The sequence below is a fragment of the Thunnus maccoyii genome, chromosome 11 (genome assembly GCF_910596095.1).
Source record: "Thunnus maccoyii chromosome 11, fThuMac1.1, whole genome shotgun sequence".
NCBI lineage: Eukaryota > Metazoa > Chordata > Actinopteri > Scombriformes > Scombridae > Thunnus > Thunnus maccoyii.
The window spans coordinates 30958296-30985404 of record NC_056543.1 but is presented as its reverse complement, the minus strand read 5'-3'; the positions used below and the strand labels follow the sequence as shown (position 1 = coordinate 30985404).

The 27109-nt window shown below is 40.5% G+C and overlaps 1 protein-coding gene across 3 annotated transcripts; it reads right to left on the bottom strand.

The window, feature by feature from the left end:
- Positions 1-519: 519 nt before the first annotated feature.
- On the bottom strand, positions 520-23647 carry ankrd50l (ankyrin repeat domain 50-like). 3 transcript variants are annotated; one of them, XM_042426226.1, is made up of 5 exons: positions 23363-23647; positions 17338-18160; positions 6128-6345; positions 1748-5306; positions 520-1373 (listed from the first exon to the last, which is right to left on the bottom strand). In XM_042426226.1, exons 2-4 carry the CDS (start codon positions 17784-17786, stop codon positions 1759-1761), a joined length of 4215 nt encoding a protein of 1404 aa, XP_042282160.1. In that variant the 5' UTR covers positions 17787-18160; positions 23363-23647; the 3' UTR covers positions 520-1373; positions 1748-1758. The 3 variants fall into 3 exon arrangements, with proteins under 3 accessions (XP_042282160.1, XP_042282162.1, XP_042282161.1); XM_042426228.1 differs by lacking the exon at positions 23363-23647 and adding an exon at positions 22337-22514; XM_042426227.1 differs by lacking the exon at positions 23363-23647 and adding an exon at positions 18250-18462.
- Between the last annotated feature and the right edge of the window lie 3462 nt (positions 23648-27109).

Here is a 27109-nt window from a genome sequence, read left to right as displayed (position 1 = left end):
GAAAAAAGATTTGGTTATAATAATCATCTGCTTATAGTGATCAATTTGAGCCGGACAGATGCGATCACTTTAAGCGGTTTCCATTGTATTAAATAATAAAGCTGAACTTTTATTGGGCAGGGCAAATGTTTGACAAAAGAGGAACTTAAACCTTTTAATGACATCAAATAGAACACACCTGCACTTTTTCATGCAAGTACACATGGGAAATGCAGTTCTGAAACGTAGTTCCAAAGGTCCAAATATATAAAAGGTTTTACTGATACAAAATATCACAAAAACTGAGGATGAATAACTATTGGACCTGTGCCCAGAGCCTTCCTTTCTTCAGTTTCAAAACTGTCCAGAAGTGCTTGTTGTATCATCCCAGGTGGCTACCATCAGCCCGCTGCCAGTCTTTCATCTCTGCTTGGTGCTACCACATCAGAAGCCCTCCATGACATTTAGTAGTAAAGTGCATGAAATACAATAAGAGTACACATTTGCACATGCAGTCTCAAATAAGCACACAGGGCAAAGTAGATAATTACGGCACAGTTTGCCATTTTAATTAATGAATGTATTTAAATATTAATCCAATGAAAAATGATAAAGAACTAGAAATGTCTTTAGGCCACATACGAGTTTGGAATTAACAACCCTCCTACATCCACCCTCAGTTTTTATAGTCCAATTTTCATTTTCCTTCCAGCTTGCTCACAGGCACACTGTGAGAGAGCCAAGTTGGTTCAGTAAACTTGGCTGTCTTTTATAGTTTGTATCATAAACCCCGCACTGGGTTGGGCTTTGGTTGGTTTGCTTTTCTGCAAACTGTTTTTGGTTGTCAGCAAAGGATGTATGGGGGATGTAATCCAGTTTATAGTAAATATCAAAGGCTTCAATAAAGATCAAGGCCACATGCTTAAAGCTCTTAAACAAAGTTGTTTACTGCTTGAACAATTCAGAACATAACCTGGAGACTTTTCCCCATAACAGTGAGTCACTATAGAGCTAACAGTGTCTTGTTAAAAACATATGGCTCTAGACTCAGTCTTATAGGGCCAAATAAATTAAAACAAAATAAGAAAAAGTCTTTTTGTCATTCTGGTGCTGATGACACTATGACAAAAATGGGAAAATAAGATCCACATTGAAAATGAACACAGTTGTGCTTTACATTTTAAACAAATCAGCATCATCTTGTCTGTGAGAGCCCTGTTCAACATATACAACAGGCAATGGAAAGGCAGGAATGTAAGTAAGCTTTGATGTCATTCAGTTCGTTCTTCCTCTGGTTTTCTGAAGGTGGGTGGAGAAAGAGATCACCTCTCTCCTTCCTCTCTCATCTGAACCCATAAAGTCATTGTACATGGTGAAAACCACCTTCCCCTTAACTGTGAAAAAAACAAGATAATGTCATTAAATATTTGACTCCTTAGAATGTTCTGAATGTATGCCACCAGAGAAAACTATTATTGTTTTGATACCACAAAATAACCTGTAAAGAACAACACTGGGACTGCAACTAGTGATTATTTTCATTATTGATTACGTTTTTCTAAATAACTAAATCACTCAACCCTAATTTATCATTTTTAAAATTAAGAAAAGCAGCAAATCCTCAAATTGGAGACACTGGAACCAGAGAGTATTTGGCAGTTTTACTGTCAATTAACTAATTGTTTCAGCACTAATCCACATATTCTAACAAAGTAAAAGAAAAATGTATGTGAAGAAAGTATAGCAATGACTAACTTAAGTCACTTACTTGAGCACCAGTCACAAGGGTGTCTCTCTTTTGTATAAGGCTGAACTGGTGGGACCTTCAAACTGCAGTTTGATGGCCTGTTTAAGATTAAGCTGGGGGTCTGTGGTTGTCATAGTGACCATAACATCCTCTGGCAAGGCACTACAAGGTGGGGCTGGCGTAAAACTGTAGCAAGAAGGTGACAAAATGTTCTTCTGGGGTAAAGAATCCCAAGCTTCCCCTTGAAGTGGGCTCTGTAACCTGTATGGGTAGCCAAGAGGGGGATTCTCTCTGTTTTTAGCACCTACTGCAGGGCTGTCTTGCCCTGGCATTATCCCCAGGGAAGCCATGACTGAGTGCCATTTACCACCTGTGTAAGTAGTCCTGTCTGCTGTTATTAAGTTTTGTTTGTTCATTTTGTCATGATATTCAAGTCCAGATGACAAGCCTTTCTGAGGCAGTTCACAGTTGTGCACTATGGCAGTCACTGTGCAAACAGTAGGGGGAGGGCTGCCTTTGGGATGCCTCTGGCTGCTTCCATGGAGGCTGCCCATGCCTGAGCTCCCTGGAGGGAGGGTAGACGGACGGCTACGACTGCGGGGCAGTGAGTGCTGTTGGATCTGCTGGATAAAGCTGAGGCTGTCAGCTGGAACTGTCTGCACCGTGGCTAGCGAGTGGCAGGTAGATGAGGTCTGGGAGCTCTGCATGGAGTGAAATCGTTCTGCAGTGGAGCCTGGAGAAGATACTGAAGAGGAGGAGGTAGCAGCTGCGGCTTCACCTCCATTACTCTCTGAGATGCCTGAGGAAGGGATCTTGTTGGGTTTTGCAGGGGAGACAGTACTGGAGTGAGGCAGCAGGCCTAGGTATGGCTTGGCTCCATAGTTCTCCAAAAGCCTGACAATATTGAAGTGCCTGTGTTTCCCGGCCACTTTGACTGGACTACGGCCATATTTATCCATGTGGTTGGGATTTGCACCTCTTTCCAGAAGCATTGCAACAATGTTAGCATGTCCCTCCTGGGCAGCGATGCTCAGAGCTGTTGCTCCCTGGTGGCAAGCAAGGTCTATATTGACTCCACTGGCTCCTAGGAGACAACATCCCACTTCAGCATGCCCTGTCCAAGCCACTGAATGCATTGGTGGTCTCCCCTCTGTATCCTGTGCATTGGGGTTCGCCCCATGCTTCAAAAGTAGGTCTACCATCTCCACACATCCCTGCCAGGAGGCCACATGAATCGCTGTACGGCCCTCAGAATCTCGGGACTCCAGGGGCACCCCCCCTTTCTCAATGAGGAGCATAGCCATTTCAAGACGATTCTCCAACACCAGGAGGTAGAGTAAAGGCCGTCCCTCAGCGTCCCGGACATCAGTGTCAGCCCCTCGCCTCATGAGCAGCTCTGCCACCTCAGCATGGCTCTCCAGCAGAGCAGCACTCAAAGCAGAATGTCCATCGTACGCCCTATGGTCAATAGGAGAACGTCTGTCCAACAACAGCCTGACAGTGCTCCAGTGACCTTCTTGGGCAGCCAATATAAGAGGAGTACGTCCTTCAATGTCCATCTCTCCGACACGTGCCATGCTGCCTCGCTCTGTCAAAGCAGCACACACAGCTCGATGACCTTCACAGGCAGCAGCATGCAGTGGAGTCCAGCCGAGGTCATCCTTGTGGTTCTCGTCCAGGCCTCGGTCCAGGAGGGCGCGGACAACCTCAGTGCTGCCCCTTGCTGCTGCCAGGCAGAGTGCCGTCCTGCCTTCACAATCAATGGCGTCCACAGCTGCTCCCCAGAAAAGCAGCCGTGACACTGTCTTCATGTGGCCCATTGCTGCAGCAGCCAGCAGGGGAGTAACAGCAGCTGCAGCTGGGGCATTGCCATCAGGGCCAGCAGTCTCATCTACATCAGCACCAGCTTCTAACAGAAGCTCAACTATGTCGTCATGGCCCTCATAGGCTGCAAGAAGCAGTGGTGTCATTCCATCATGATCTCTGTGTCCTGGATCTGCTCCACGCTCCAGTAACCGACCTGCTACCTCCCCATAACCTTTGACCCCTGCTGCTGTAGGGACACAGAGGGCAGCAACTGACAGGGCAGTGCGCCCATCTCCATCAGCTAAGTTAACTTCTGCATTGTGGTCCAGCAATATCTCCACAGCTTCATGATGTCCCATATAAGCAGCAGCAATAAGCGGTGTCCGGCCTTTGCTGTCAGCTTTGTCAACCTGTGCACCATAGTCCAGCAGGGTCAGGACTGTTTCCTCATGACCCCCCCAGGCTGCAGCTCTGAGAGCAGTCCGGCCCTCACCGTCACATCCATCCACATCTGCTCGTGCATCCAGCAGAAGCCTAACTGCCTCGCTGTGTCCTCCCCAAGCTGCAGAGCGCAGTGCTGTCCAGCCTTCATTGTCGACATGCTCCATCATCCGCACTGCAGTTTCTGGCTGCTGGTTCTTGGCCCATTCCAGAAGCACAGACAAAACTTCAACATGGCCCTGCCTGGAGGCCAAGGTCAGTGGCGTTTGACCCTGATGATCACTGATCAGTGGATCAGATCCGTGTGTCAGGAGAAGTTTGGCTACATTTGCAGAACCCTCGAGGGCTGCACTGGCCAGCAAGTTCTGTCCATCTGTAGAACCAAACTGGTTTACAGACACCCCACTGTCCAGCAGCTTCTTTATAGAGCCCTCCCTTTCAAATACCTGTTGTCCATTAGTTCCATCTTCACCTATACAAAGCACTCCAACACTTGGGTGTGCATTTGTAAAACAGGCTGTAGAGATGAGCCCGCTCCTCATTAACAGCTGGAGGACTTCCTGACTGACCACAACAGGAGGCTGAGTTAAGGATGTACTGAGGGCACTGCTGCAGCTAGGAGTAACAGCAGGCACACCTGCCCACAGCATCCACAGTGCCAATAATGAAGGATTATCTTTATGGTGACCTGAGCAAACTAAATGTGTGGCTAGCTGGCAAGTGTCCTCAATGTCCAAGTGGGGTCCCTGCAGAGTCAGAGCCATGGCGAGCATGCTGTGACCCTCTGTTCTGCTACACAGGTACTTCTGTGTACAATATTTGACATCTGTCAGCCACTCAGCAAAGCTGGCATGAAAAAGTAGTTTGCTGCCCCCAGGGCCATCAATTAAGAGTGGAGAGAGTGTCCGGAGCTTGTTCTGGAAGTCCTGGATGCTGAGAGAGGTGTCATGTGTCCAGGCTGCTGTGAACAGCTGCTGGGGTGTGAGGGGCCTCGGGGCAGCTAAGAGCACATTAAGGAGTGGCTTTATGTAGATGAAGAGCCCCCGGGGAAAGAGTCTCTGGCACAGCCAAAGGTAGAGGCCATTGAGAGTCCCGGGGATGTCCCGGATCTCCCGCAGACCCACTAGGGCAGCTGCCACGCCGTCCAGCACACGCTCAAGGAAGAGAAAGCAGCCGCCACTCTTGATGTGCAGCAGATTCAGCATGTCAGCAGTGTCAGGGGTGAGCTGGCGGCGAAGTGCTGCTTCTTCATCCAGCCGGCAGAGGATATACTGCTGCACATCGCGGACCGGTGGGGGCTTCCGCAGATCATCCAGACAGAGCTTACGAAAACCTACAACAAAGGAGATAGCAACAGTTTTTTTTAAACAGAAAGATAGTTTTGCATATTTGTCTGGTATAGACTCTTATCAGTCCTACATTATGCTAATTTGGTTTTTCAATCTGTCTCTCACTGATAATCACCATGTGATACTGTGAACAAATTGTTCAAAACTACCAAAATAAGAAAGCAGATGGCACAGGGAATGCTAAAATCACCAGAATCTACTGTATGAAATAACATTAGGATCTGCATTTTTGCTTTTTCTTTCCTCATTCTGCCTAGCATGGCCTTTCTATCCATTTCTTAATCCATTTCTTATTGACAACCATATAATGGTATTTTTATCTTCTGTTTTTTTTAAGGCCATTACATTTTTTTCAAAATGTGGATGTGTACACAAACCTGCTTCATCAGAACTGTAGCCACTGATTTAAGCCTTAGCATATAACTGTATTTTTTAATCAGTAGTTGCACAATCATTGGATGCAGAGTTAATGTGAATGTTACGATCACCTGCAATAATGATTTTATCATGATGAGTAAAACAGAATGTGGACATCATGATCAGGGCTATCTCCCGTGTGCCTTGACAGTAATTTTTAGAGCTATTGTTTGTGTATTGTATGTCGATCCATAGTTATTAAAAATGACTTGATAAGTGATCAAATTTGATCAAATAAGAAAACAATCATTTCAAATAGTGATTTCACCGTCTGATCATGACTGCCTGATATCTACCACATACGTGACTATCCCCTCACAGACTCATATTTACAATATATTATCTTAAAGTGCAACACACTATAAGATGAGTCATTCTTTCTTCATACCTGAAAACATTTTGCAGATAGCCTTGTTGTGGCGGCGGACAGAGCAGACCAGCAGCAGCCAGCCAGGCAGCAGGTGTTGATTGGCAGCCAGGAGCTCTGCGATAGAGCCGCTCTTTCCATCTCCCTCTCCCATCCCATATCCTACATCCAGGGAGTCCACCACAAGCATCAGCGATTGGGCAGGAGGAGGAAGGTCCAACAGGGGTTCCAAAACTGATCTATGAACATATGAGAAAAGAAACAGAAACAGAGGAAGAGATTAAAGATTTAAAACATCCGTATAAAAAAATGCAGGAGTCGTGGACAGATGAGGGAGATGAAAGTCAAAAATTGGAGGTGGGTGAGCGATAGAGAGTGAAAAGACATAAACTGACTGTTTTTTTTTTTTATACTGACTGCAGTGTGATTACATGACAGATAAACACAGCAAGTCAAACCTCTCGCATATAAAGTCAGTGACACTACATGAAATCATTCCATCACTATGCAGGCAGCAGTTTTGCCATGACTTCAGGCAATTCCAATTCAAGCACAGACAGGTATTGTTGCCTTTTTACTTTCATTTTCCATTTAAGATATTTTAGAAACAATCTTAGCATACCTCTCAGCCTTTTAGATACAGTCAGTGTGAATAGCATAAAACAACTCTACACAGAGCTACACTAATTTCCTAATTCCGGTCGAACAAACATCACAAGAGGGCCAACTGACAATCAATGCAAGATGCTTCTATCAGCTATAGTTTACGAAATTAACAACTGACCTTAGCCCGAGTGATGGCTTGAATTTGGCACCCTCCTTTTTACTGAGGGCACTGTGAGAGATTCTGTAAGAGCATTTACCTCAAACCTTTAACTTTATAAAACAGCTATGATGTAAAATACTGTAATATCTTCTACTGCAATTAAACATTAGAGCATGATTTAATTTATTTTAAAATGTTCCCCCATTTAAACAAGTAAATGTCTCGTTGAGATTAAAATCTTTTTTTCAAGACAGATCTGGCTAAGAGAGAAGCACTGAAACAGCCAAAAAAGAAGAAGAAGAAGAAGAAAAAACAGAAACAAATGCTAAGTTTGGCAAAAAATGAAATCACAGTGTAACTGTCTTTATTGAGCATAATCAGCACCAACGTCCCGCTGTGATCTGATGGTGACTCAGGTTAATGGAACCTCTGAAATGTCCTGCTTCACCCTGGCCACACTCACACACATACACACATGTGGGTTGATGTGTACACAGGTTATGAACACACACACAATCTTCACATACCACTGCATACTTTTATATCTCTCTTTGAGGTCCTCCCACAGACTACATTCATTTCCTGACCTTTAAATCCTAAACTTCCTCAGTGTGACATGCTCGAAGTCAAAGCTTTATTTCCTCTCACTTAGCTGTACACTACTGTAACTCCTTTTACTCCTGACCAAATAACAAATATAATAATAGTAACTCATTTCATGCACAGTTGCAGCCTAAACTCGCTTCACAAACCAATTAAAATATTAAAACAATACAATAATTAAATAAAAACATAATACATACATTGTATATAATGCAGGTGGAATTCACTGATTAACTGATTATCTTAGTTTACAGAATTGTCTTTCCTGCTTCTTGTTAGACAGATCCGGGGCAGGAAAGGCAGGGAGAGAGAGCGGAAGGACAAGCAATGCAAGTCCTGAATGTAAAAATGAATGAATGAACCCAGTGTAGAAGCACAAACAACAAAGGGTTTCTTGGATTCCAGTTACACCTAGACTTAAGACCTGAGGCAAGTTTAAATGAGGAGAATGAAATCCTGCAGCTAACATAAGGTACAGAGCTGCTGGAGAATGAAAACCTCATCACAACATCATGGAAGTGTGAGTTGTATGAAGGAAGTGGGAGCTCTTGAGAACGAAGATAACGTCTGCCGGATGGCCACTGTTGCTGCAGTAGAAATGTGCCTGAGCCAAAACCAAAAATCAACTGTTTTCTAACACCTACACTGGTGCTGAGTATGCAGTAATCCTAGTTATTATAGAAAGCGCTGTTCACCCTGTCCTAACAAAGCTAAGCAGTGGGAGATCTTAGACCTGGTCAGGGTTGAGAAGATATAATTAATGGATTACTGATTCTAATCCTATAATGAAAACTAACATTGACTTCTAACATCCTCAAGCATCAAAGCTTTTAGAATCTTTTCATGAAATGAACAAATTAAGAAAAATCTTAAATTTCCTGATGTTTATCTTTCTTATTTGTTAGTTTCCAGTATTTCTCAGGTCAGACATGGACTGACTGTCTATCTTGGTAGAGGTTGGTGGACTGTAAAAACACCACAGATAACAACGGAGTCCCTTATAAAATCTGATACGTTGCATTTAATGAATATATTAGTGTCAATAAACAAATAGACACCACTGTACCTACAGCACAGTGACATGCTGATTCTCCATTACAAACATCACATTTACTGACTAGAAAGTCAACTACAAGTTTAGTTAATATATGTGCACCGACTCTGATTTAATTCTGTGTTCTGTTCAGCAGTGATTTGTACAGAACACATGCAGAAGAGGATCTTGTTTTAAAGGTGACAAACAGCAATTAAACTGTGACAGCAGTCTGGTATAAATGGGTTACATAGAGGCTGAACTCCCGTCAATTATCCTGCAATAAACATAGGGTGTGTGTGTATGTGTACTGTTATTAGTGTTAATGTCTATGTTTAAGAATGACTAAAGGGTCCAGTCACCTTTAGTCACCAAAAAAAGATTAAAAAGAAAAAATGAAACAACCTTCAATCTGTGAAAAACATAGTATGAAAAAAGACTTTTCAGCCTAAAAATGATCAACAGAGCATTTTGCATATGGGATGTTAATGCCTAATAATATCCAAATGAGCAAAGTTTCCAACTTTGTAAAAGCAGAATATGCGGTTACACTAGCAGGAAGGAAACAGCTCCAGAAGTGTTTATAAAGCGCTGGAAAGAGGTCATCTGAGCTGTAAACAAAGCTGCTATGCCAGAAATACATGAAAACGTTAGCTGGCTAATGTGGAAAGCTGTGAAACTGAAAGAGTAACTTAAAGCTGCAGGATCATCAACTGAACACGCTGAGGTCAGTAACTACATATCAGTTTCAGGATTAACATGTGCGTAGGGAGTAGGTACAGTAAGATGAGTCATCCATAATGATTAAGACTTCAAATGTAAATGATACTTCAATCAAATCGGCCTTGTTTGAGTTGCAATCAAAATTCTTACATTAGTAATTGCACCTCGATCTGAAAGACTCAAAGAACAATGAGGTCCATTCAACTTCATACATACAATTTATATATTTGACTCCCACACACTGGAAATGTAATTTAATGTCACTTGTTAGGAAGAGCTGCATCGTTTATTGGTGATAAGATATCACCAAGAAATGATTCAGCAGAGGCGGTGAGCCACCCATATCCTGACGCATCTCGTTTCACGATGAATTTAGTCATTGGATGACAGCCTACACAACAGCCACGTTCTTTAAATATATGACATTAACTATGTGATATATTGCCTCTGGGCTTTTCTGCTGAAGGTTAATATATTTTACTTTTTTTATGATGTTAGTAGAGGTGGTCTTTCAAGCCAGGTAGCCCATCACCCCTATAAAAAAACTAAGGGAACCACTGTGGTCATTTCACACTTCCGATTAACATTTTTTTTAAAATCTCATTGAGGCTACTTGGCAGCATATTTTCATTACTGATTCATCTATTGATATGTTGTTTTTTATTGAAACAAGACTAGGTCAAAACCTAGTATATGGCTGTGTGATTGTGGCCAGTGTGTTACAGGGACAGTCAGTGGTAGTGTCAATAATGTGAATTCCTAGATATTAAATGTTCATCTGTAATTTTCTGTTGTGGTCTCAGTAATATTTATTGTTAAAGTGTACTGAAGTAACATATCACATGACATGGTTAAGCTACATTTGAGTAAAAAAGAGGTTATAAATGCAGTTGCAAGAACAACACTTTCCACTCATATCTTGGGATGTTTGATTTGAAAGAGAACTGATTTTACTTCTAATTATAAGTATTCTAATTATTATTAACTCCCCCTGCTCTGTCATCTGTTTCACTCTGCGGATGTCTCTTGTTTTTCACTCTGTATTGAGTGTTTTGTTAGAGTGATTGTTATTTGGGGTGCTTTAACTCTGCGCTCTCTCTCATGCCTCTGGGTGCCTTTTTTCTGCCTCTTTCTCAGTCGAGTGGAAATTATAAATTGGGCGCAAATTCAGGAGGCTTACCTCCGTCCAGTTATCGCAGTTACAGTAAAATCAAGCTCACCTTCAGAGCAGCCGCCCCTCACTAAACTGAGATCAAAGTAACTTCATCATTCACTTAGTCACTTACTCAAGGACATGCGTTATAGGGTTGGCCGCGCTGTTGCGGTCCAGCCAAAAACGCCCACCCCAAGCTCCCACATTCCAAGGTAATGTCTTTAAATGGCCTTTTTTATGCAACCAGCAGTCCAAAATTCAAAGATGTTCAATTCACAATGACGTAAAACAGAGAAAAGAAACAAATATTCAAATCTGAGAGACTGGATCCAGCAAATGTTTGACATGTTTGCTTAATTTATATGATGAATTAAAATAATTTACTTTTTTCAGTACAAAACATGATTCATCCTGATGTATAGTATGTTTCTTTAGCCAGTTACTTACACATTAAACTTCTTTAGAGAATATTTAAAGACCAAGCCTTAATGTCAGTGAATCATTTCATTACTTAAACAACACAATAGCCTTGACTTTTATCATTGAGCATATCCTGCAATTAAAAGCAGCTTTAAACCCTGCCCTGGGTCACAGCTACTTCTGGGTCACAACAAGCTTATCATACCTCTGTTTGCTTTAGTCATCTGATTAAAGTGACACTCCCTCTCCAGGCATATACTCAGTTCTACAGAAGAGGAAGTGAACCTTTTATTGCTGTTAGAGGTTTTCCTCTCCATCTAGCCCACATGACCCTGATTGTGGGTTTGTGGGTGACCCTCAACTTTATCTGGACTTGTGCAGAGGAGCATGTTACAATCAAACCTCTCAAAATAAGGAGGCTGGCTCTCTGCCAAACATATCACTCAATTACTTAAATCACTTCACTGGCTCCTAGTGCAACACAGAATTAACTTTGCCCAGTTTATTTCTGACCTGCTCACTGACTACAGCCAAGTCACACCTCTTAAGTCATCTTCTAACTTCTAACCTAGAATTAGACCCAGATTACTTTGGTCTTGTTCTCAAGAAACAAAAACAAAAGCTTTTCTGTTTCCTCAGACTCATGAAGACTTACTGTTTGTGTGCACCTGACTGTATATGTGTATCTGTGCAAGTCTGGTTCTTTACTGTATTTGGCTGGGTGGGGGGGTTGTCTTGTATCCTTTCTTCTTTTGTAACTGTTGCTTTTTCTTGTAATTAATCTATTATATTCTTCTATACATGTTACATGCATTTTAAGGTTTTATATACATAAAATTGCATTGCTATTGAGCTAAGTTCAGGAGGGAAGATCAGTGAGAAAACTATAGATTTGTTTTTATTTCTTATTTTTTACAGGCAGAGATGACCTGGCAATAAAATTCCTTTTTAGCAACACTACACCGTTTAATGATATGCATGTATTTTATTATTCCATTGTTATTTGAACTATACTTGACCAGGAGAGCCTTATTCAGATGAAAGAAATCTAAAAAAAATCTATTTTTCAAAAGTGCTCTGGTCAAGATAGGCAGCACTAACAATGAGTCACAGACTAACAATATAAAAATACTAAAAGTAAATGTCAGTTCCTTCAATTTGTGCAAGAGTTTAAATAGAATAGGAATAGTGATAAATATATGTATGTGATTGGGGGGGGGGGGCAGTCTTAGGCAGTGACCTCATTTAGGATCCTAGTAGCCTGAGGGCAGAAGCTCTTCCTGAGCCTCTCAGTGCTGGCCTGATGTATCCGGCACCTTCTTCCCGACCGCCGCAGGGAGAAAAGGCCGTTATCCGGGTTGGGATCCTTAATAATTCTCTTAGCCTTATTCTTGCAGCGCCTGGTGTAAATATCTTTTAGGCGGGGTAGAGCACCGCCTATTGTGTGTTCAGCGGAACGAACCTTTGCAGGGCCTTGCAGTCCTGTTCGGTGCTGTTTCCGTACCAGGCAGTGATGTTCCCCGTCAGGACGCTCTCAATGGTGCAGTAGAAATTCTTCAGTATTTGAGGGGATACCTGGAATTTCCTGAAGTGTCTGAGTTGAAACAGTCTCTGCCTTGCCTTTCTCACCACCGAGTCAGTATGCAGTGCCCAGGTCAGCCCCTCAGTGATGTGGACACCAAGATACTTGAAGCTGTCCACCCTCTCCACTGAGGACCCGTTGATATTGAGGGGGGCATAATTCCTTCCCTGCTTCTTCCCAAAGTCCACTATCTGTCATATTGTAGTTCTTAGACCTTGACACATGCTTCTGGGATTGCCCTCCTGGAATTGTAGTTCCATTTTCTTCCCGTAGTCCCCTTTTGCCTCCTTTACTGCTCTTCCTACATTGTAGGCTGCTTTATAATTGTCCATCAGTCACAGGCTGCAGTGTGTGTGTTTATGGCATCCCAGATGGTTTTGGTAATCTATGGTTTCTGGTCCTGGAATGATTTAACTGTAGTTTTTTGTACAGTTGCTTCTGTTGTTTCACAAATTAAATCCACCACAGACTCAGTGAATCCACTGATGTCATCGGTGACGTCAACAGTGGTGTCCTGGGACGTGCTAAAGACCGCTTATGTAGTGCAGACTGTAGGGCAGCCGCTGACTGGCCTCCTCATTTCCTGACCTCTCGCATCACTGGGGGCATGCATCATAGTTTGTTTACATAGTTTGACCTCAGCAAGATGGCTGCATGGTCGCTTTTCCCAAACGCAGGTAGCAATTCTGCTCTGTAGCCATTTTTGAATGGTGTGTAGCAGTGATCCAGAGTGTTTACTCCCCTTGTGGCGCAGTCAATATGTTGATGGAAGTCTGGCATAACCTTCTAAAGGTTAGCCTGTTTGAAGTCTCCAGCTATGATGAGCGCAACATCAGGATTACCAATCTGTGAGCAGTTCAAGTCTCGGCAAAGATCCGACAGGGCAGCCTCTGTACTCGCCTGTGGTGGGTTGTAAACCACTGTGATAACGACTGATGTAAATTCCCTTGGTAGAAAGTGCGGTCTGCATTTGATTGACAATAACTCCAGATCAGGTGAGCAGGAATGGGATAGCATTTCAATATTCCCATTGTCACACCAATCTTTATTCATCATAAAGCACACGCCTCCTCCTTTTTTCTTGCCAGAATCCTCTGTCAAATACAGAAAAGGAGTCACCTGGTTGAATGGCGCTGTCCGGTATTCCGAGATTTAGCCAAGTTTCAGTGAACCAAAGGACATTACAGTTCCTGATATCCTGTTGGCAACTGATCTGTGCACGGAGGTCATCTGGTTTATTATCCAACACCTGTACAGTGGCTAGCAGGATGCTTGAGAAAAGTTCCATGTGGCCAGAATAACAGCTTGTGTTCAATCCCTTTACGTTTACCTTGGTGTTTCCTCCAATGTTGAGATGGATGCAGAAATGAACACAGACATGGTCCAGCTTGTCTGTGTGGTTGGGATCATAGCTGGTGTTCATACACTCCACCTTTTCCTCAATGTTTACATTTGAAAACCTCGTCGAGCCAGGTAGCAGAGTTGGCAGGAGGAGAGTCTACAAAATGGTGAGTTTCACACCTACAGTAACATGTTAGCTGTAGCTCAAACAAAATCTGGTGCATTTGTCTGTTTGGTTTGGTTCATTTAGGCTGGTGTGATAGCTGTTAAAAGGAGAACACCACCAATTTTACCCATCAAAGTTTGTTTACAGGTCTCAAGGTGTACTACTGCCTAAAAGTTGTATAAAGCCTTTTGTAGCTCCAGAGGAGATGTAGAAAATCTGATAACTTGCATCATTTGGGGCTGAAGATTACAAGCTTGAAAATTAATTTTTTTTTTTTTTTTAAAATGTCGAGGTGTGAAGTTATAAAGAAGTGAGGTTGCCAGCCCTCTGTAGCCTGCTCCTCATCTCTGCTTGAACTTAGCACTTGAGGCTATATTAATCACTACGAGCATAACACACCCGAATCACCAATCAAACTGTCAGCAGTGTGGGTAATGTAGGCGCCAGGATTTGACAAGGAAGAAGAATGTGCGGAATAAAAAAGACTATCTTTAGTGTTATAGGAGAGCAACGCTGAATCAGTGGAGTACCCTTTTAAGCAAACTCTGGTGCAAATCATTGGTGGTGTGAAAGCTTAATAGTCCAACTACCAAATTTTATGATAGTAGATATGTGATTTTACCATTATTTAATCAACTGCTGTGAAGTTAAAAGAAAACCATCTGAATAAGCAATCTATAAAAATATGAAAGATCACATGGTAGCCATGGCATCAGATATGTATGTCAGCACATGACTGTGAGGATTTTCACATCACTATTTATCACATACTGTACAGTATGAAGTCCAGCTGTAGTCTTGCCAACTATGCTCATAATCAATTATTTCTTTGCAAGAAGGAAGCTTCACAGAATGAACCAGATTTACCAAACTACAGTATAGGTGTGAAAGTGACCTGTATCACACCCAAATCAGCAATCAGAGGAGAAAGCACAAGAGTTTCTGCCGTTATGATTTGAACTCCCAGAAAGAGAGGAACCTTTTGAACTTTAAATCTAAAGGCAGAAGCTTCCAGGCAGAGGGTCAGGCATTACATTAAAGTTCAGCGAAGGGTTAACGAGTTGGTGACTACAGAGAGCTACCAACGGGCTCAAGGCATACGGCCCATGTACGCCCTTTCACTGCCAATTCAAGCCTGTGTTTCATCAGTTTGTCAACGGCTGTTCTCACATGGCGGCGTTTCGCCCGCAGAGCTCCAAACACAAACAGCTGCTGGCTGTGAGCCAGTCTGAGGGGAATGTGGAATCCAGCTCGGTACTTCACACCAGAGAAGAGCAAACACGGGAGGAGTGTAAAAGGGCTCCAACTCATCGCAGAGTAAACACACCGGGAGAGAGTGAAAAAGTCCTGGTGAGGAGGGTGACCTCACTGACTGCAGCTGAGACAGTCACCGGGGTAGGGGAGGCATTTTTCACCTCTTTGTTCTTTTTTTCCCCCCCTCTCTGAAAGGATGTTGTGTCGTAAATAACACTGTAGCATTCATTCACACTGGAGGCCCATTGTGTGTGCAGTGAATGGGCTGCATTATGAGAGGAGGAATAAATATAAGACGAGGAAGAATAGGTGGTGCAGTCTTTTTTCCTGTGACTGTCTCTGCCTGTCTTTACTTCGCTGATAGTGAACCACATGGCTTTACATTGACAGCTTGTTGACAGTCTAAACACCTGCAGAGAATCACCTCTATTTAGAAGAAAATGGTTTCAGCCTTAAAGCTTTTATGGGTTAGGAAAGTGTTCAGGCTTTTTACCACGACATGAGCAGGAGCTGCCAATGTGTTTGACACTCACTCACTCATTTTTCTAGGCAGAGAGCAGATTTTTTTATAATTATCTACATGGGCGTTTTATTGCAGTGTTGCTGATACTGTGGCTGATAATTAATCTGTTTATCAGTTTTCAGTGGAATTTGATCATTAGTGTATACATATTAGTGATGTCAAACTGTAAATAAAAGCTCAAATTATTTTAGTTTTACAACAACCTACAAAAAATTTTCATGCATCAGTTTGATTGATTTTATTCATGATTTTTTTTTTTAATACATTCTCTATATGGTAATATATACCAGTATCTAGGAGCAGGTCATATGGATAAAAGCCTCCATGATATGTGTTAATATGTGAATGTGGAACAAAGGAACATTTTTTGGGCCGATTCAGCAAATTAAATACCTGACACATGTAAGTACTTCATCACATTGATGCAAAAAGAAGATATCTACCTCGGTATAAATGTTATAGCAGAATCTCTGACAGTCGACACCATTTCTCATAGTGTATAGTGTCATATTCAATGGCCACTGAAAATCCAGGATTCTGATTGGCTAGAAGGTGTGGATTAACTTTAAGAAACTGCTCAGTTTAAGTGTAGACCTATGAGGTAGGTGTTTGTTTGCCATTCTAAATTAATGATAAAAGATCATTTCAGCTGCAACAATCATTCAATTAATTGATTAATTGCCAACTATTAAATTACTAACTATTCTGATAATCAATTAATTGTTTTGAGTCATTTTTTAAGAACATTTCCAAATTCTCTGATTCGAGCGTCTCAATATTTTCTGGTTTCTTTAGTATTCTATGACAGTAAATTGAATATCTTTAGGTTGTGGGCTGTTGGTCGGGACAAAAGTAGACATTTGATGACATCATCTTGGGCTTTGGGAAACAGTGATCAACATTTTTCACAATTTTCTGACATTTTATGGACCAAACAACTAATCAGTTAATCGAGAAATAATGACAGATGAATCAATAATGAAAATAATATAAATAATAATAATAAACAAATAAAATGACTGATATACTAATTTGATAATAACTAGCCATCGTATAAGCAGGATAATAACCGGCTGTGTTGTTTTATGACTTCATTAAATCATGGAACTTACGCCTCATCGGATATTATCAGTTACATATTACCCAACAATACTGATAGTGTAAAATTATTCTTATTGCGATACTGTTTTAAAATATCTCCCAGCCCTACTTTCAACCGTAGTCAGTTAAGATTTTCAGGTGAGTGCATATGTAACAAAACTGGGTCATCAAAGTGATCTCGGATTAAAGCTGACAATAGATGAGATTACATCATCATGAATTATTTATCATGTCTATAATGACTACAAACACCGGACGTTTTTGGTCACAACACTCGAATGTTGAAAACAGAGCATTTACAAAACAAGAACTTGTGGCGCAGGTTTTCGGTGATACTGCACATTCATTTTGCTGTATCAAGCTGCTCTCTTGAACATGCACGTACACGCCGTGCACCTTTGGCAACTTTCCTCTTTCCCTCTCATTTGACAACCTTCAAATTTCCCTCAAATCTGCTTCAATAAAACCTTATTCAAGATCAAGCTTGTTACTGTCACATCAAAAAAGGTAGAAATGACATCCTCATTTTGAGAATTTTGGAGTGAAGACTTAAAAAATATGCAAACCTCTTGAAGGTGTCATCAGGGTTTCTTTGACAGGCAAGAGGCTCCAGAGCAGAGGATACAGATGGGCTGTTCAGGATCTCTTTGTACTCAGGAGGGAGGAGAGGTGAGGCCCTCAGCTGCTCAACCAGGCCCAGGACAAACCTCCACAGGACTGTACTCCTTTGATCCTCCCTCTGGCAGAAGTGGGATGCCAGGCAGCGAGATGCCAGCCCAACTGCCAGCCCTGCCTTTGAGGTGGGCCACACCACCTCGGTGCACAGGGCAGTCTTCCCAGCACCGGGGCCCCCCGTCACCAGCAGCCCAGGCATCTGGCCCGGCATGGAGCGGGCGTCCAGGCAACGCCGCAGCTTGTCCAGGACCCATTCCCGACAGTAGAAACGCCGGCCCTGAAGCAAGCTGGAGCTGCTGCCAAGTCCGCTGCTGCTCATTGATTCCTGGGCGTCTGACATCCAGGGGACAACTCAGTGCTCGGAACTCCACGTCCCATACTCCTTCAGTAATTTTACTCCAACTTTTAGTTTGAGCTGCAGCTGGTGATAGCTCTAGTTTGTGACAGCTCTGGACAAGACCTGGATATTTCCTCAGTTTGTCAGTTCCCGAGAGTGTTGCATCAGGTGATTATTATCAGTAGTTGTCCTTCCCCTGCAGGTCTAGAGGAGTAAGGCTGACAAGAAGAGGAGTCAGCGAAAGGTTAAGTCAGCTAGTGCTTCACCTCTTCATTTGGATTTGTCTTGACTTTTTTGTTGCTGGGTTTGACACCGCAAAGCAAAGAGGAGGATTCACAGTTACCACCATTCATGGAGCCTCTCCTGGAGATCTTGTTCTGTCAGTAATCAGAAAGACGGGGAAAGAATGAGTCAAGAGAGGAACTGACAGCATGTTATTCACAGATATAATGACACTGTATCTCACCCCTCCCCTGCCTGAGTCGTCCTCTGTCTTCCAGTTACAGCTACAGTCTTCTCTCCTCACAGTTTCTGTCTCACTCCTCTTAAAGATTTCAAGCATCGATCCCAGACTGCAGCTTCAGCATGGAATTCCCCTTTCTTTCTCATGTCCTCGGCTCTTTCCCTTCCCTCTGTTCAAACCCCACACCTCCCTCTCAGTCTTTCTTTCTCATGCTCTCCGGTTTTTCTTGTTTTTTTTTTTTTCTTGTCTCCTCCCTCCCCTGGTGTTTCTCGGCTTGTCAAGACATGTCCGAGAGAGAGAGAGCGAGAGAGAGAGAGAGAAAGAGAAAGAGAAAGAGAGAGAGAGAGACAGAGAGAGAGAGAGAGAGAGGACTGGTGGCTGGGAGCGATTCCACAGTTGACAGGTGGGAAGGTTTACCTGGGGTCAAGGTTCAGCCACAGGGCAGTATTACACCTCAAGCTTTAGTTTTAAGTGATTTCTGCAGGCAAAGCCACATTACACTCATTAATTGGTAAACTGAGTATCTTTGGGTTTTGGACTGTTGGTCAGGCAACAGAAGCAATCTGAAGACATCACCTTTAAGTTATGAATTTATTTATTTATTTATTTATTTCTGAATTTATTTCTAATTAAGGGAGTTTGGTGCAATTTATTTTTTCTCACCCTAAATATTTTTAAATTTAATTGCATTTTTTTTGGTGGACTGCGACAGCAGGGCCAGCCCTACAAACACGTCTGTCCCTGACTGACTGACTGACTGAGTGATGAGGTTACACCAGTGGCTGGCCAAACGCCTGCCAATGTATCCCAGAATGCATTTTGCACCAACTGTCAGCAATGGCAGAGATTAATATTTTGTAATTTTCATTGTAGGACTGTTAATATGTCACTCTATTAAGTTTTAATAGTTTTTCAAAGTAACCATTTAGATTCCCAATATGTGGTCAGTTTATCCAAATAAGGCCTGTTTGGGAATTTGCTTTCACAGATGTGAAGGGACTGCTGGATGGGTGAGACCAGATGTTGTGATCAATACAGTTATGTGATGCAGTCACATGACCATCTTGCTTGAGTATAGTTCAGTGTGAACAGTCTGCTGGTAATGGCATACTTAATTGTTCAGTTAGTAGGCAGTATGCAGTACATATTGACTGAGTATGTAGTAGGCGGTACGTTAGTATGCGATTCCAAACACAGCCAGTTGGCTTCAGTCAAAGCCCGGTGCACCTCCTAGGGGCTTGGTCATCTCATGTCGCCACTTCCTGTACCCATTGTTTTAAATTAAAAGCCCTCTAGCGTTTCACACACAGTCTAGCCACATATTGGGTTTTGACCTAGTCCTGTTTTTACATCCCCCATCTGCTGGATTTAAAGATACACCTATTCATTATAATTTCATTTCATCAAACAGCATGAAATCCTTGCTTTCTTTGACTTAATTTCATGTTTATACTTTATATACTTTTAAATTTTAGTTATAAATTTCCCTCTTGAAAAAATCCAGACTTCAAGAAACTGGGGCCAATTTCAAATCAGAAAAGATTTTACAACTCCACATTTTTTTCCCACTATATAATCGGCTGTTAGTAACTGCTCAATTTCCACATTGTGTTGTATTTTTAGGCAAAGCCCATAATTGTATTTCATTTTATCATGTATCCAGTGTGCACACACTGATTGGGACACAGGGTATGCTGTAGATGAATCACACAGTTATAATGAAGGAATCTGATAAAAGCCTGCTGGTGACGTAATAGCAGCATTCATACCACTCAGAGTTACCATCACTTTTATACTATGAGATCATTTAAAGTAAAAATAGAAAAAAAAATGAAAACTAACTTTTAAAATGGAAAGGGAAAAGCCAAACAAGATGGTTTGACTTCTGATAAAAATCTTTGAGAAATCCGGACGAGGACTGTCGGAGGCCTCAGCGTCAAACTTAACATAGTGATGAAAGTGCACACTGCTCCACATTTCAAGCCAGTGACTGATCATACATCAGATAAATTAAGCTGAATCTGTCAGATTATGACTTCTGTGCACATCATCTACAACATGATGGCCATGTGTAGCATTTAGCCTGTATGGTTATACCATTCTCTGACCAACATACACCCTCCTACAGGTGGATGACACATGTTGTACGCTGTTGACTGGGAAGTGCCAAATACTGAAAATGAACTGGAAAATGAAGAGATGTGTTGTTTTAGCAAGGCACTGATGACAGTAATGAGGAGAACTGGCACCAGGCAGTGAAGTTGTCTACATTCTTTTCATTACTTGTGGTATTTACAAAGCCCTCAAAACCTGGCATGTAGTCTGTAAAGACGTTGGTGCAGGAAACACAGCCAGCAGCAGCAGCAGCAGCAGCAGCAGTGTCTTTATGGAGCTTCACTGATATGCTGTCCATGGAGGAGTCATATTTATCTAACCCACAGTCACAGTTCAACAGTTCACAACAGTTTACTTCCCATTTTAAGTAGTTAAACTGTAGCCCACAGTGCTGCTTCAGCAAACTGTAAGCAACCATTCAATACTTCACAAAGTACAAGTCATCCATAATAAAATGGAAAAAAAACTAAGAACATTTTGGATAAGTCACAATATATAACTAACAATTTTGAAGAAGCAGTGATGTCATGACTTACTTAGATGATGCAAAGCAACAGATCCATTGTTTTTCTTTCTCAAATTCAGTTTGTAAAACTACTGATTTACCAACAACTAAGGCTGCCATTAACAATTATTTTATTATCAATTAATTTATCAGTTATTTTTTGTCTATGAAATGTCATAAAATAGCAAAAAAAAAAAAGTCACAATTTCTCTGACCTCAAGGTGACATCTTGATTTTTTTTTTTCAGACCAACAGTTCAAAACGGAGAAAAAAAAAAATGGAGAAAAGCTGCACATCCTCACATTTAAGAGGATGGGACCAGTAAATGTTTGTGTCAGAGTTGGACACTAGAAGACACATTCATCTACTGAAAGGGGGAAGTTTCAAATGGTGCACTCATACTGAAGGTGCCCTTTGGACTTTCTTGTACATAAAGAAGGGTTTTTTTACATTCAGTGTTACTGAATGTAAATATAAAATACCTAAAATCATTATGTGTCTGACAAACGTGTCAAATCCATTTCATTCCTCATAAAAACATTTGCAAAGCAGATTTTTCTTATATTAAATCATAGTTGATTATGTGACATCACAAGTTGTTTGGAGCCAGTCGTGATCCAGTGTGCAACTTACACAAGTGAGGTGTGGAAACTTGAAGCCCCCAGGACACTGAGAATGGACTACACAGTGAAGTAGGAGACACCTTGTCTCCAAAAGTGTTATTTTAAGCAGACATCACAACATAAGCACTTATTAGGAGTTGTGTTTGTTGAATATTCACTTTTCTTTTAGCTCTGTTTTGGTCTCCACCAATTAAGCTTTGCTAAGCTAATAGCCTCCAAGCTTCAGCTCCATTCTTAACGCAGACATGAGGATGGTATTGCTCTTCTCATCTAATTCTCAGAAACAGAGTGAAAAAGTGTGTTTCCCCAGACACTGAACTTTTCCATATGGAGCTTGTGCCAGGTGGTGACTAGATTAGCTTAGCATACACTGGAAAAGGGGGAAACAGCTAGATAATAGGCCTACTACCAGCCCTAAAGGTCACTAATAATCACATCTTGTTTGTTTAATCCATACACAAATAGTAATGTAAAAACAACTATATGTCATGTTAGGGGGAGTCAGCCCTATACGTGCCAAAATGTCAAACTATTCCTTTAAATGTTAGTTTTGTTTACATATTATTAAATATATTTATATTTTTTAAATATAATTTCATATATCTTGTGGTATTTATTTTATTTTTTAAAGGGATTTTACATTAGCATTTATTAAGATTCCTGTGTGTCCATCTAATGAATATTGAATATTCAGTCTTTATAGCTGTTTCCTCTCCACCAGCTAAGCTATGCTAAGCTAACAGCCTCCCAGCTTCAGCGCCATACTTCAAAGATAATCATATTTTTTTTCTTATTGTCAACAAATCTCATGTGCAGAGCCAAACCAACAATGAATTGATCTACTTACAAGTATTGTGTGCACTGAGTGATGTTCCTTCGACCCTGAAGGCAATGGCTACTGTAGTTTGTTTAGAAACAGCTCCAAAGACTAATAACAGCGATCACATTTTCACTCTCAGGAGAGCAGTTCCTTGTACGGCAGACACCACTGAGGATGTGCAAACAGCTCTGTTTACAGAGCTTTGCCAGCTTGTTGTGCTACATATCACAACCTCTTGACTTTGTAGGTTACTACCCTGTAAATTTCTCGAAGGACTTTGTTATTAGTCTTTGGAGCCGTTTCTAAACAGACTGCAGTAACCATTGCCTTCACGGACGAAGGAACCCAGTGCAGCGTTGTGGCTGTTTGACATGTTTTTAATAGTTTTTGGACAACGACGGAGGTCTACGGCACAGAGGAATAAGATCATCACACACACAATACTTAGGCTATAAGTAGATTAAATCATTGTTGCTTTGGTTCTGCACATGGGATTTGTTGACAAGAGGAAACATATAAATCACCAGCCTTATCCTTTAATGCACACCAGTGGTATTGCTGTTTAAAAGAATGATTTTTTCGATTTACCTTTTTATTTACTTCTAGGCTATGTTTTTTTTTTTTTAATCCACGGATCACCTGCTTCATGCTTTTTAAACATAAATTACTCACCTTACTGCAGGCTAATATGTATTATTTTACATAAACCTCACAGCCAATCAGCTCCTGGCTTCACTATTGTCACATTTTTCACACTATCGGAATCTACAGGTGATCCGCTGCAGCCCGTCAGCCCTCCACCTGTCTGATCACACACGAAACTACAGGCGCAATATAACCATCATCTATATGCTAATGTGTGTTTTTACTGACTGACCTCGATAATCAGACGCAGTATTCGACGCCATTGTAAACAAAAACAGAGAGCTCTGACTAAATACTTTGTCAGTTTGTTTAGACCCCGACAGACGAGCTCCCCAGAAAGTCGAACATAGCTCTAATTACCCTCAACATGCCGTGTTTGAGTTTTAAATCCAGCTAACGTGATCTTACCTGACAGGACCGCTCACATCTCTGTCTCCCTGCTCGACTCCTTGCCGACAAACCGCAGCACTTTACCGGATTCAGTCACGTGTATCCTCTCCCACAATCCTCCTATAGCATCACACTGAAGGTTAAGAGACACTTCTGGTAGAAATGTGTTCTGTGCATCTCACAGACTGATATTTTGTCTCATTCCGTCTCTCAGGAGATCTACTCTCTCTGCTTCCTGGCTGACTATCAAAAAGGATGTTGGTGAAAAAAACTGAAGGACGGTGTCTGATGGCATCCTCTGCAGGGCAGGACTGACACGGATATGTTAGACTGGACTATAGAACTAGTTTACTCTCAGACAAGGAGGTCCATGCTTATGGACTCATTCATAACAGGATATTACAAAAATTGATGGTTAAAAAAATGTAATTCTCATGGTAAATCAAAATGATAGAATAGGCCTACAACGTCAAAAGAGTGCAAATTTTGGCTTTCCTAAGTTAAACGTGATATAAATCAAATTTATGAGTAAGCAGGTTATATTGCTTTCTAAATCAAAATTTTGGTGATTTATGTTTAATAAATATAATTCTGATTTAGTAATTTTAATAATTTTGACTCAGTCAGCTATTTTTAATTTATAAAGTCATAATTTTGACATGGTATTTCAAGATTTTCAAAAGTCATGTTTTTATTTTATACCTCTGAGTTACTATTTCTTAATTTGGATTTATAGCCTCATAACTCTGATTTAGTAAATCTAAATTATGACTTTCTAAGTTAAAAAAGTTTCTAAGATTATAAGATTCTAATTAAATCAATATGTAGATTTCTCATTTTTTTCGATTTACAGTTTTTTTTAATTATTTTTTTTTTACTGTAGAAATGGGCTTCGGTTTACTTTTGTTTTCTGATACTGTAGGTTTGTTTACATTTGTAAATACTGTAGAGCACATAAATGGGAATATATTTCTGAATTTTCTTATTAGTTGAGAGTCACATAAATGCATAATCAATGTGTGGATGTGCCTCAAAATTATACTTAAAAAAATATCAACTGGGCCTCTATATTCAAAAGGTTATTCCAGGACATTGAATCACCAAAAAAGGAAAACATTGCTCAGTTTGTGATGTACTAATTGTGGTGTGAGAAATTAGAAGGAAGAAGTGTTCTTAGACCAGTAACACCTTGGAAATGTACAGTATACCATGCGTATTCCTTCAGTCTAAAGTTACTCAATTTTCCCAGTAACACCGTTCCTTTGTCAGGAGTATTCTTCCTATTAATGCAGCTGACTCCACAGCTGATGTGGAGGGACATGTGTTTGGTCCAAACTATATAAAACCCTGCTTTAAGCCACTCAGGACCCCAAACTGTCCCACGATCACAACTGAACTCACAGTGAAATGAGAAATGACCTTTTCACCCTGTTGGCCAATTCTCCACATTCTGGCATACACTTATTGAACAATAAATAACACAAATCCTTTCTTTTTTAAATTCACAATGATTTCATTTTTATTTCCCTGAAATGGCGTAGTGTAGTTATTTGATTTTTGGCCTTGTAACTGTCATACAGTACAGTATACACAGAAAAAATCCAATAAGTAAAATCAGAGTGTTATGATAGTTTCAAACCTTGCAAAGGCGAAGTCCCAGAAACAACAAACGTTGAATAGAGAAGTTTACAGTAAGTAAAATAGTATTAAATCTTAAACAAAAATCCAAAAGTATTACAACCTGTATTGTGTTAGCTCTCATATGTGAAGCTCAATGCAGGATCTTATGTATTGACCTGCCTTGTTTCACTGTGTTTGCAGTAGAGACCTCTACTGGATATCTGTGGTAACGACAGACTTCTGTTACAGCTATTTAGCTGAAGATGATCAATCACACTTTATACATACAGCATATATTTATCTATTTTTTTTTAAAAAGTTTCACAGAATATGCATTTCAATAAAAGGTTTATAGCAGCCTTTTGCAAAAAAAGTTGTCACAAATTGATTATTATAATATTTTTTTCAGGATTTTACAGATATCTCACACACATGCACGCTCATTGATTAGGACATGACATAATAACGATGTTATTTCCTTATTTACAATTTTTTCATTATAACATAGAGAGAGAAATACAATTTAGAGCAAAAAATGTACACATCAGATACAGAAAAAAAATGAACAAACAATGAAGAGGGTGTCTACATTACAGAGAAAAGTGATCAACTTTTGAAGGGTACATGTCTCAAAAAAAAGTTCTTATAATCATATAGTGAATTTAGATCTATGTCTAGTTGGACTACATATTAGATATATATTTGACTTTTATCACTCTGTATTTAATGATGTCAAAAAACTCTGCTACAAACATCTTTTAGGAGAAGAAAAATACTGGAAGCACACACAAAATATCACTGTGAGTTGAGTACTTCACAATAACACATTTTCATAAATTAAATGAAATCAAAATATGTGAGCTAATAAACTATTTTCAACCTGATCTAAAGGAACTGAATGATTGTTAGAGTCAAATAAGTGCTCAGTCGGAATTCCAATACATAATAAATCAAAATATTAAAAATTCTTGTCGCCAGTTTGCTATTGCAAAGCAGTTTGGCTTTACACACTTTCCAATTTGATAAAATCATTCTTCTCCCAACCAAAAGTGCCTTGCTTTTTTTGTTACTTTTTTGTCTGATAATTATGGAGTCCTCAGACCCAGTATGCACATCTTTGAGCATGTAGGAAGTTGTATATTTAAGATAAATAATGATGTCATGTAAATTCACATTAATAATAATCATGCATGATACTGAAGAAAAGCTTGACATTACATTTACATTTGTTGAGGTTCATACTTACTGTTGACTGTGGACAGAGCAGTTGAGTAAAGAATCTCATCACAAGGTTAATTTAGTGGCTGCTCTAGAGCTTTTGATCATATCAAATGATCTTCATCAGCAGATGAAGTGTGATCAGCTTTTAATCTGACATGGAAGAAAACGGAAACTTGAATTTATAGAATCCCATGACAGCTGGACAAACTCCATCTAACCCAATCCTAACCCTGAGGAAGATCATGTGATATGATTGAAAGCTCTGGAAAAACTACTGAATGGACCTTATGGTGAGACTGTTTTCTGTTTGCATAATTTTAGAATCCATTATCTGAAAATCAAACAGTCAAAACAAACAAAAAAAAAAAGATGACATTGTTAGTCAGAACATTAAAACTTTGATTTGCTCTTGAATGCTCTGCCAGTCATCTTACTGAACCCTGTATTCATTTACTGAAATGCAATGAGAAAGGCTCAAGCTTGGTGAGCAGAGACCTTGAAAACAGCTCACATTGACCCATGGGCACTGAAGATTTTTTTATGTATACAGGGAATAAATAAAAAAAATTTTTTGTCTCTCAGAGCTGTACTCCTACGTCTCCTTCTGTTCTGTCTGCTTCTATCTCATCCTGTCAGTGCATTTTTTATAGATAAGAAGTGATTGTCAACAAAAAAAATCTCTCCACCATCATGAAGGAGAGGAAAACTGAAGCTGACATGACTGCATAACAAAATTAAGAATCAATAACCCATTAAACACATTCAGTCATTCATGTCACTATAATATGTTCCTGATGTGGTGCATTGTAAAGGAAATACTTCATAATGTGTCAGATATGGGATACATTTAATGCCTTGTTTTGAGGCAATACAGATAAATCACAAAAACAAGTCATCCAACTGTATCAGAATATGTTGTTGTTA

What these genes read in the sequence shown, in the direction of transcription:
- ankrd50l (XM_042426226.1), bottom strand. Translation starts at nt 17,786, where the DNA reads ATGTCAGACGCCCAGGAATCAATGAGCAGCAGCGGACTTGGCAGCAGC. An exon ending in CCTGATGACACCTTCAAGAG is followed by an intron (nt 6,346 to 17,337) that starts GTTTGCATATTT and finishes ATATGTTCATAG; the next exon opens with ATCAGTTTTGGAACCCCTGT. An exon ending in TATCTGCAAAATGTTTTCAG is followed by an intron (nt 5,307 to 6,127) that starts GTATGAAGAAAG and finishes CCTTTGTTGTAG; the next exon opens with GTTTTCGTAAGCTCTGTCTG.